Raw genomic sequence first — 12,444 nt, 5'->3', positions numbered from 1 at the left:
TCTCACCATTTACAAATACTCACCTTGGAACACATGGGGGTTTCTAACAGAACTGGACGTCAAACTCATATATAAATATACGTGTGGTAACTGTAAAGCCACCTACATAGACAGGACTTCTCACCATTTACAAATACTCACTTTGGAACACATGGGGTTTCTAACAGAACTGGATGTCAAACTCATATATAAATATACATGTGGTAACTATAAAGCCACCTACATAGACAGGACTTCTCACCATTTACAAATACTCATCTTGGAACACATGGGTTTTTTTAACAGAACTGGACATCAAACTCATATAGAAATATACATGTGGTAACTGTAAAGCCACCTACATAAACAGGACTTCTCACCATTTACAAATACTCACCTTGGAACACTTGGGGGTTTCTAACAGAACTGGACTTCAAACTCCACCTAAATCTCCTATATATTCTCACAATGAAACACCATCACACTCCATTTCATTAGAAAACTTTTCAATTCTAACTTACGGATGTAAAGATCGTGAACTGTTGATAAAAGAAAGTCTACATATTATAATGAAAATCCAAGCCTGAATAGAAATTCAAACTATTCCACCTTGCTTTATTCAAATAATTCTTTTTTTTTTATGATTGAATGTTTTACAGTTTCTTAACAATAGTCACGGTATCAGTAATTATACTAAAGATTGTTGAATTCATTATTTTCATAGATTTGTTGAAGATTGAATATGAGTAATTCTGAAACGTTCATTAAAGATGTTTACAATTGTTACTGTAGCTCTACTATTCATTACTAGAAAGGAATTTTAAATTTTGTGATTCACTATATTTTTAGCTAGTTATGAAGGTACATACTTGAAATTGATCTAAGACCTTGTGGTTGTATAGGTTGGACCAAGCCCCGAGTGTAGTCGTGCACTGATGAAGATGTCCTACTGTCCTCATTGCAAGGGTCTTCCAGATCTTAAACCGTGTGCCAACTATTGTTTGAATGTCATGAAAGGTTGCCTGGCTCACCATGCTGAACTTGATCCTGAATGGAATGCTTACATAGGTAACAGTTTTATTATTAACTGTCTCAAAAAATGATTTTATTCCATGGATAATAGTTTCTAATAAACACACTCACTCTGAAAAAAAAAGGTGAGTTTGGTAAAAATACACAGTGAGGAATAGCTTTTGTTTCAAACTAATTTTGTGATTGAAAAGTTCTAATGTAAAGTAAAAATCCTTACTGAAATATTATTACAGTAGATAAAATGCTACAAGTAAGTTAAAGCAAAACAAACTAAGTAAACTTATGATTTGTTTACAGAAAACAATAAATTATATTATGGGCTGCTTATGTGGTTTTTTTTATCTTCAGAAAATATCTAACTGCTAGAATATAATTTTTTGAATATCAACTTAATCTGTTTTGTGATTAAAGCTGAAGTATTAGGAAATACTCTTCTAAATTTACATCTTATTTATCTTCATTTCAAACGTGTTTAATATTTCTGTTCTTCATGACTTACCTATCTTCAGTTCAAACATGTTTAATATTTCTGTTCTTCATGACTTACCTATCTTCAGTTCAAATCTATTTAATATTTCTGTTCCTCATGACTTACCTATCTTCAGTTCAAACCTCTTTAATATTTCTGTTCTTCATGACTTATCTATTTTCAGTTCAAAGCTATTTTATTTTTCTGTTCTTCATGACTTACCTATCTTCAGTTCAAACCTATTTTATTTTTTCTGTTCTTCATGACTTACCTATCTTCAGTTCAAACTGTTTAATATTTCTATTCTACGTGACTTATATTTCTTGATTTCAAATCTGTTTAATGCTTCTATTCTTCAGGACTTATCTTGTTAGCCACGGCATAGCAGCTCATAGACTGGCTCTGAGTTTTTCAAGTACAAGGTTTTAGCTCATAGCTCTGTCATCTCTTGACCAATTTGAGATATAATTACAGTTTTGGACTCAGGAGGTCAAACCCTTTCCATTGATTATTTGATCATGTCCAAGGTCTCATAGATTAATTTACTCTAATCCTGCCTAAAAGAATATCAAGTGCCATGGCTATTGAGGATTCTCTCTCTTGTTTCATTTCAAACCAGCTTAATATTTCTGTTCTTCATAGCTTACCTATCTTCATCAGTTCAACAAGCCATTTAATATTTCTGCTCATCATATTTACATTCATATCTATTTTCATTTGAAATTTGGTATTTGTGTTTTCTTGTATGTTTTCTTCAGAAACCTGTTTAATACTTATGTTCTTCATTACGTAGGTATCATAATTTAAAACCTTTTGTCTGAGGTTTCTGTTTCTTATAATTTACCTATTTACATTAAAACAGGAATTATTGTTGTTTGTAAATTTTTATTTATCTGAACCTGTTCAATTGTTTTATTCTTCCTGAAACGATTTAAACAGAGCCTCTGGTAAACTGTTTAGCTTTACTTAGAAAATAAGGACATTGTGCTTTTGTGTCTTTTTTATATAATCTTTGACAAGGGATATTTGTATTATGGCAGTGAGATTGATGTTATGAAATAAGACATATCCATTATTCTGTTGCTATAGTTACTATTTATTTATGGTAGGTTTTTCACGTGAAAATGCGGATAAAGAGTAATAAAGAATAAATTAACACGTCAAAATAAAAACTTTGTCTTGTACAACGTTTGGGGCAGACGTCCTTCGGCAGGCAATAAATACTGTGTCACATAGAAACTAAGCTAAGGAAAAAACTTATTTTAACCCTCCAACGACTCTTTCTTAGCCTAGTTTCTATGCAACACGTTATTTAATGCCTGACGAAGGATGTCTGAACGAAGCGTTGCACAAAATAAAATCTAATAAAGATGTTTTTTAGACGTATTAATTTATCTTCATTACCTTTATTGTTTATTCTCACGTCTTGCGGAACAACAGTAACTGAAGAATTTCACGCGCTATGTAATGTTGACTAAAGAATTAAAAAAAAATAATTGTTTAAGTTTGTTTTACTTAGCTGCACATTTGACAAAGGTTAGATTTCTAATCTCCTAAAAACTTATTATCATCATTTCACATCTGGTAACGACTTGTGATATTTGATTGTGTTTTCACTTTGGTTGGCTTATTTCGAACTTGAGGACGTGAAGGTCACAGTTTTGTAACTTATCGCACCTATCTGTAAAAAAAAATTCTGCGAACTTTTTTGTCCTAGTAGACTGACGTCAGTTTCAATTTAATCCCATGTTTCAAAAGGCGTGCGTGCGTAAACCAGTGTCTGTATGCATGGTGAGTACCAGCCTTTACGTGACTTCGTTCTGTACGTGAGTGTTTAATATCCTCTGTTTTTCTACAATGTGCCCCCGTTTTTCTATGATGGACAACTAAAACTTTTTTCAAGACGAGAGTAGGAGTTGGTCAAGTGAATCCAACTTTACACTGTAATTGATTCTTGATTTGTGACTGAGTACAAATGTGATGACGATGATAATACTCATCAACTCATCCTTCGGAACCTTGCCTGTGATGTAGCTACAGAATCAGAATTTTGTACAGATTGGTTTCTTTTTGTTTTACATTTTCTGTTACATTGAGGAACAATTACGATCCATTATTGAAAAAGTAAAACATGCGTGTGTAATCAGATCGTAAGTTCATTGCTGTAGGTACATTCCGTAACAGCTACTTCATAAAATACAAACTATCACTTACAAAAAAGTAAATAGTTACAGCGTCTAAATTTAAAAAAAACCCTCTTGAACTGTGGTCTAAACAGACGCTTCGATGTCAGTTATGAGTAGCAAGTACAAAAACAAAAAAATTCGGTCATTGCATCTAATAAAGTTAAAACTCTAGATATGATGGAATTATCTGGTGTTATGCGAAAGATACGTTATTTAAACCTGTGTTATATTCGTATTACATTAATTGATGTAATTGTGTTGTTACCCCTTCAAAAATCTAGTGAAAGGAAAAAGTTATATTTGTCATATGATTTTTAACTGGTTTCCCAAGACGTCATTGGTTCAGTATGAATCGTGTGGATTTGTTTTGGATGTCATTAAGCCCAAAGGTACACAATGGTGTACTTGTGCTCTGGCCATCACGGGTATCGAAACCCGACTTTTAGCGTCTGCAAATTACCGCTGAACCAGAGGGGGGGGGAGAATCATGATGGGAAATCAAGTTAAAAAAAAAAGAGAAAATTATGCGCAAACAAAATGGATAAACATGTTAAGATTAAAACAAAATAAATAGTATTGTGTGAATAATTCGTATTGTAAACATCTGATTAGTAAATGACTTAAATAAAATTGATAATAATTACAATTCACTTCCTCAATCTGGTTCACACTATAACATTAACAGTCGTTATTCATATATATATATTTAGAGCCTAAATCACTACTATATCTGTCATATTCCAGTCGGTCTCATGTTTCCTGGTATTGAGGGAAAGGCCTCGTCGATAATGCATATAACAGATGTAGTGTGGTTGACATATTGTAACATATTCTTCTTTGCTTTCACTTATGGGTTCTTAGAATATATAATTTACAATGTCTAAAATATGTAGCAAATATAAACGTGTTTTATGCGGTTATTCTACCAAGCTATCTAGAATAAAACTATAATTTTAAAACATAAAATACAGTTTTGTCTTCTTACAGGTGGGGGTAGTTTTCCTTGTAAGCGGTAAGTTTTCGGACTTACAGTGCAAAAATACGGTATTCGATTCCCCGCGGTGGACTGAGTGCAGATATCCTGTTGTGTAGCTTTAAGGTAAAACAAATCTAGAAACTGATCTAGTAATCCATCTACACACGTTTAGTTGCATTCTGATTTACAAATTGCAAAATCCAGATAAAGCTTAATATTTTTGTTTCCTTTTTTAATTGTTTGTTGTCAAGCGCAAAGCTGCACAACAGGATATCTGTACTGTGTCTGCCACGGGTATCGAAACCCGATTTTTAGCGTTATAAGCGTTCAGATTTGCTGCTGAGCCACCGAAGGGTTTCATTTTCGAGAACAGCATCTGTTAATCGTTACACAAATTAAAAAGTTAATACATTTGAAACGATAGACTTTTCACTTGTAGAGGAGTTCAGAAGTGATGCTTCAGGTAAATTGACAGAACAACTCGCTGTCAAATTGAGAATCAACGAACACAAACAAGGCATTAAACTTAGTAACAAGTTCATGAACCTAATAGTAATTTTATGTTACACCGCCTCAGTCTGGCGTTTCCTCAATCCCAGTCTGTGCATCATTGTCACCACCGGTGGCCATGCTTCAGAATAGAAAGAAGAAACGAAGCTGCTCAGTGTTACAAACAGCGAAGTGATGGCTTGTCATACTCTTTTCCCGCGTGCAAAACAGCAGTAGTATATTTATGATGTGATAGGAAACAACATACTCTTTCGAATGTTTTAATGAGATGATACGTGTAACACATAGCATATTGTGGTTCGCTGTGTGACACACAAATGCTAAATATGTTTTACCGAGCAGCATATTATGTTGGATGTCCCAGTGATGTGGTCCTTAGCGCCATACTGTGGTAGATGTCTTGGTGATGTGGTCCTTAGCGCCATACTGTGGTGGATGTCTCAGTGATGGGGTACTTAGCGTCATACTGTGTTGGATGTCTCAGTGATGTGGTCCTTAGCGCCATACTGTGGTAGATGTCTTAGTGATGTGGTCCTTAGCGCCATACTGTGGTGGATGTCTCAGTGATGGGGTGCTTAGCGTCATACTGTGTTGGATGTCTCAGTGATGGGGTGCTTAGCGCCATAATGTGGTGGATGTCTCAATGATGGGATGCTGAGCGTCCTACTGTGTTGGATGTCTTAGTGATGTAATGCTGAGCAACATATTGTGTTGGATGTCCTAGTGGTGGAATGCTGAGAAACATACTGTGTTGAATGTTCTAATTTAGTGGAATGCTGAGAAACATACTGTGTTGGATGTTCTAGTAGTGGAATGCTGAGAAACATACTGTGTTGGATGTTCTTGTAGTGGAATGCTGAGAAACATACTGTGTTGGATGTCCTAGTGGTGGAATGCTGAGAAACATACTGTGTTGGATGTTCTAGTAGTGGAATGCTGAGAAACATACTGTGTTGGATGTCCTAGTGGTGGGATGCTAAACAACATACTGTGTTGGATGTTCTAGTGATGTAATGCTGAGCAACATACTGTGTTGGATGTCCTAGTGGTGGGATGCTAAACAACATACTGTGTTGGATGTTCTAGTGATGTAATGCTGAGAAACATACTGTGTTGGATGTTCTAGTAGTGGGTTGTTGAGCGTCCTACTTTTTTGGATGTCTCATTAATGTTTTTTACGCTTATTAAAGATTTATTTTTCTTAATGTCATAAACATTCTGATTTTTGAAGCCGCTGTATGACCAAATTTTGGGTGACAGTAGATACTATTGTAGACTTCAGAATTTTTCCTGGCCTGTGGCGAAAGATAAAACCCCAGTTATGACCATGGTCGATTTCTCGATGGGAAAAATGTGTACGAAAGTGAACCCTTCTTAACTGTCGAGGTGGAAGGGGATTCGTTAAGGGATGTAATGTTGTAGCCCTATATATAACTCTTTATCCTCTAAAATGATAAAACAAGAGATATGGAAGTGTCTGTGAGTTTAATAGTGATATGTATACGTCACAGTTTCCATGAGCCTTATAGAAAGAAGCACGACAGTTAGCCATCAGGAATATGCTTTTAAATTGGCGATAAAAATTTGAACGCTTACTTGTGCAGATGGTATTATTGTTTTTTGACAATTATTTCAAGTTACGGAGTGGACAGAATTAAAAGTGGAATTAATAACATAAGTTATCAATTTCATGGATTTCTTGTATATAATTTGTGAGTGGCGTGTTTTCAAATTCAGTTAATCAAGACTTTTCCATTCCAGTCAAATGTAATTTCACGATATGTATATCTTTTTATTAGAGCCATGTGTCAGCGTGACTCAGTGGTTAATGTGCCGGACTGTAGATCTGTATATCTCTTTATCAAAGCCATGTGTCAGTGTGGCTCAGTGATTAATGTGTCGGACTGCAGATCTGAGGGTTTGATGTTCGTTCCCCGATACCACAAAAACAAATACTCGCACTCCACACTTTGGGACCATAAGTGCGCTATGAGAGTCATGTGCAAATCCCACTATTCGGTTAGTCAAGAGTAGCCCAAAGGTTGGCGGAGGGTGCTATCCAATACTTCCTTCTCTCTAATCTATAAGTTCAAAGTTATGGACGGCTGCTACAGATAGCTTTTGAGTAACCTTACATGAGTATCCGAAAACAAACAAACTAATCAAACCATATTTAAGTGAACAAAGAACTGGCCCATTTCAGTTCTTTGTCTATATCACATGACAAATGTCCTTGGATTCGAGTACAAGGAGAATTTTTCCAGTTGAAAAACATTAAAACACTGGATGGACTTAGAGAACCTCGTAACCGTTACAATGGTTAACTGCTTATCAATGACTAAACCAGTACTGACTGATGAAAGTGAATTTAAAATGTACTTTTTGTCAGAAACTAACGTTGTTTTTGCGTGAGCTGAAAGCTCATGATTTTTTTTGTTTCTTTCCACACACACACAACACATGTATCAAGTACAACTGTGACGGTTTACATTCAGATTTGTAGGACCAGTAGCCAAAGAAATAGTTATCCCATAAATCATCCAGTCCACTTAACCGACGCTGGCGCCACCACTCAGCGGTGGTTCAACTACAGGTCAGGGGCGTGCCAAAACTTTTGGCTATGATTCATGCCGCCTAACATTGTATCATGGTTTAAAAAATGCGGTGGTAAATTGAACCTCATTGCTGGTCCAAACGGTATGAGTGACACATACGCATAAAAAACGGGTGTTCTTGATTGTTGATATGTTATTAATTCTAAGGTGTCATTAATCCACTTATCTCTATTAGCTTGTCCATGATTCTAGTTTGGCAGAGTAAAACACACATATATATTACTCATATACACATATGACTTAATAGTTTCAGCATTTCCCCATTGTTCGTTGCTCATGTTGTAATTTAATGAGGTTTTCGAAGCCTTAAAAGTAAATGTTATTAAAGAAGCCATTTTGGTTTTGCACACAAATGTAAAAAAATAAAGAAGAAAAAAAAAAGGTATGTAAAGTGTTTAACACTTCTTACCTGGAATGTTATATATATAAAGCATGTAATATCTCTATATTACTGTTAATTCAACTTTCGTAATTCTTTAAAGTACGGTTGACAACACAGTATATTTTGTTTCTTCACTGACATGTCTGCTTAAGGAAGCTGTCTGACAAGCTCAGCACGTATGTTTACTTTTCTCCAACCTAGGCTCTTTATAACTTGAAATCATGTTCATTCGCATGACAACATTTGGTTATAAGAAGATACCAAGTGGCTGTTCCTAAAGCTTCATGATAAACGCCACCCTTTTGGTAAACACTTAAATGACCGTTCGGTAAATATTTATTACACTGGCTTTATTGAATGTAGGATTTCTGTTACTCGTTTTTAAATGTTACTTTTTTTTATTTGTGTATGTGTAATCCGACGAACTGAATTTATTCGGAGATAAAGATGTAGCTGGAACTAAATAAAAATCATGATACTTCTGTATTTTTTCTTGGTCCTATCGAAACAGATATCTTTGCTGTGCTCCCCAGTGATATGCATGCAGATGTACAGTTTTTAACCTCGTAAAAAAAGTAACGGATGACAGTTCCTTACTTTTACATGAATTCATAAAACAGTGGCTTCGTGTTAAACGTAGACTGTGTTTTTTGTATCTAATGAAATGCACAGATAACTTCATGTCAGCTTGATTGCTGACTTGATATGCACGTAAGGTTGGTATCTATAGCGTGGCTTGGTGATTTGCAGTCGTTAGTGACACGTGGTGAAATAGATCACTTTTGAGTTGTCACACGTTTTTTCCAAGACCATCAGGCAGGCGCTGATTAGCCAGTTCTGCGAAATCAACAGCGTGAATTCCTAAAGTAGTTTTGATAACAAGAAAGACTCGGGCTCGGTGGTTGAATATAATCTGAGGAGTTGAAGTTTGAGAACTAACATGCCCAGCCACCGGACTTAAGGTCTTCTAACATACTTGATAAATTCTTCTCGCATTTGGTGAACAGCGACCAAGTTATGCAGATCACACCGGGTGTGAGACTAAACATTTTAGACCTCCAGGCGGCGTCTTTCATCTCGAGCGCCCAGATCGTATCAGGGTCGTTGGAATGCAATAGCTCTCTTTCTGTGATCAGTAAGGGGCCTCAGGGGCGTCGAACAAGGGGTAGTTATTTTTTTAATCTCCCAGAAACGTGGGAATAGGGAAGGGCTAAATTTAGCTGGAAATTAAAATGATAGTTTTGTTCTGATAAAACGTATAAAAAAGAATCACGTATTTGTTACTAGGTCTGGGCCAACCTACGCGTTAACTACATGTTTAGGCATACAATAATGTTGGATCTTTATTTTTATGACTTTCATGATATTTTATTTTTTATCCTTCCTCCTCCAGAACTTCAATTTTGTAATAGAGGACACTGTTTAACATCGATTTTTTTTTAGTTGTCTGTTTACATTCAAAACTATGACAGATGGTAATTTTAGAAAGTGGCGCGTTAACGAGGTAGGTCTTTAAGTTCCGAAATGTACGGCTTTTTTTCTTTTTCAAACGTTCAGAGCAGTAACTTTTTAAAATATTTTCAAGTAACTTTCTTATCATTATTTTTCTTGTTTAAACCAATATAAAGTGACATGTTTGTGACATACAACAGATTAGTCGCTTGAATCGTTGGTTGTAAAAGTGATGTTTTATGAACACAAGTGTTGTGATAATTAATTATCAGTTAACGATATATATATTTGCTAGTTTGTTTTAAACATGTGACAACTGTGGAGAATCGCCTTGAAAATATCTAACACAGAACATCACTATTTAAAACAACGTAATTTTAAGATATTTTTGCATAATTTTTTGCTCAAATGTTCAACTGCTTCACAGAACTTTCCTATTTTTTTACAAATCAAATATATTGAAACTTCACTTGTAAGTATTTAATAAAGAGTTGATCTGTGTTCCATGCAGCGCTGTCACAACTAAGTCTATATAGCTACAAAACGATACGTTTGTTTTGTTTTTTGAATTTCGCGCAAAGTTACACGAGGGCTATCTGCGCTTGCCGTCCCTAATTTAGCAGTGTAAGACTAGAGGGAAGGCAGCTAGTCATCACCACCCACCGCCAACTCTTGGGTTACTCTTTTATCATCGAATAGTGGGATTGACCGTCACATTATAACGCCCCCATGGCTGAAAGGGCGAGTATGTTTGGTGTGACGGGAATTCGAACCCGCGACCCGCAGGTTGTGAGTCGAATAGAAACCTGTAGTCTCCGCTTCAGTATATATATGGTCTTTTCAAGCACTTTTGGGTTGAACAATTGAAAAAGTATCACATGTTCTCACAAAACTCAGTGTACATTTCTTCTTTTCTCTTTATGTTAACAAAATTGATGGCTCATTAAAACACCCACAATGAAACAGAAGACATTACTGATTGGTAATTCAGACTTTCCTGTGGTCGATTGCTTAATGCTATTTTTTAAAGAACTGGTTCTTTGAGATTGGCAGCAAAGTAGATTGTTTACTCCCATTCTCTTAAAAAAAGTAATTTTGAACGAGCCATTTTCCTACCAGAACTTCTTGTTTTCTGTGTAAGTCTAAAAAAGTGGAAGTAGTCTTGGTCGTAATGAGTCCAGAGTAGTTACATGTGCGGTAAATAAAGTTCTTTGAGGCTTGGCTGTGATAATGGAGTTACATACCTCCAGTCTTCGAATACATGGCGAGTAATCCTTGGCTGAAATTTCTGTACAGAGAGAGAGAGCCAAGCAATTTGACATTCAGTTTGGCTACTTGTTTCTATATCAGTTCCGTTTGTCAGTGATTTTTTTTGGCTTCCTACAGCTGCGACAATTTTTGTAATCCACACCTCTCTGTATTGTTGGCAACTTTTTGTACTGTAGCAGTCTTGGAATCTTCACTTTTATTGAATCTGAAGTTATTGACCTCATCAGAATTCTGTGCATCAGCAAACTAGTCCCGTATTCTATTCATGACTCTTTCAACAGGACTCCGAACGTATAGCTTGAGTAATGGTGATCTTTGTATCTACCATGTCTTCTTTAAACTAGCGCTTACTTATCACTACATTTCTAGTCACGTTCTTCGTAGTGTTCTTGCATTTTGCTCTCACGATCTCGATTTTGTCTCTGAATCGTTTTAAATACACTACCAATGCTTCATGAGATGTTTCTGTTAGACCTTCAGAAACTTCTGGACCCATTCTGCCATTTTTTATTTGACTTTTTTTCGTCTTTCTTAAATTTCACACTCGTTTTTAAAAAAATCTTAAAACTTTATTCTAGTTTCCGATTGACTCCTCAGAAAAGTTAGCATTTTTAAATGTTTTTCTTTTCTTGAAACTGAATTATTTTGTACCCTGCTGTTTATTTTGGAGGAGAAGATTGACAGATGACTCATAAACTTGAGAAAAATTTGATTTAGTAAAATTAATCTCCTATAAGTGTGTCATTTTACTTTCTAGATCTAATAGAACAGTCTGTTAAATTTCACACATCGAGATTTAAATAGGCAACCTGTGCCAAATCGGTGTCTTAGTGGTAAACTTTGAGGGCTTAAAGCGCTAAAATTAAAGGTTCTAATGATATGGCGGACACATCGCAAGTAGCTCATTGTGCAGCTTTGTATTTAAATACGCAAACAAAGCTTCATCCAACACAACCACAACTTTCTTTATTTTCATTCTTATTACCAAATACAAGCTTGTTTCGCTTGTACTGACGACATCTCAGCACCAACCAAACTTTATTGCAACTTTTAAATGAAACCTAACTTGCTGTAATATTTCGCTAGCCGTTCACTAACAATAATCGTTTCAATTTACAGACCTGTTTTTAGAAGTAAACGTTATCTTAGATAATTTTTCAGCAATCTCAATTACGTAGATGAATATTTACAGAAGATTTTCATAAGCTGAGCAATGCGAGGGGTCGCAATTGACGGCTAAAATCATATTATACAGTGCCATCATATAATTAGTCCCGTTTAACAGACGCATAACATGTAACAACAGTACTTATATTCCAACTGTATATGGAACAGAGGTCATACTGGTCAGTTGGGAAACTGGACGAAGGAGGGTGGAAGTACAGAAGTGGAGCGAGAGGGAAAGTATGTGGAAAAGACAGATTGTACTTAAAACAAATTGAATTGTGCATTTTTATTAGAGTAGATTATTGGAGGAAAAAGAGCTGGTGCCAAAATCATCAAGCTGGTAACAGTTGCAGAAGTAATAGGCTTAGAATCATCTTACTGACATTGAGTCCTTGGTGTTTAAAATA

At 35.5% G+C, this 12,444-nt stretch overlaps 1 protein-coding gene across 2 annotated transcripts in view; it reads left to right on the top strand.

Moving 5' to 3' along the window:
- LOC106458057 (glypican-6-like) overlaps positions 1–12,444 on the top strand; it is a 115,059-nt gene that overhangs the window by 86,243 nt on the left and 16,372 nt on the right. For both annotated transcript variants that reach the window (XR_002610302.1, XM_013917511.2), the window contains exon 5: positions 882–1,047. Coding sequence is in view for 1 of the 2 variants with exons in the window: in XM_013917511.2 (XP_013772965.2) it covers positions 882–1,047 (166 nt within the window). In the remaining variant the exon portion in view is untranslated. The remainder of the gene's footprint in view (positions 1–881; positions 1,048–12,444) is intronic.

The sequence above is a fragment of the Limulus polyphemus genome, unplaced genomic scaffold (assembly GCF_000517525.1).
Source record: "Limulus polyphemus unplaced genomic scaffold, Limulus_polyphemus-2.1.2 Scaffold410, whole genome shotgun sequence".
In the NCBI taxonomy this organism is placed as follows: Eukaryota; Metazoa; Arthropoda; class Merostomata; order Xiphosura; family Limulidae; genus Limulus; species Limulus polyphemus.
This window is presented reverse-complemented; position numbering and strand designations above follow the sequence as displayed.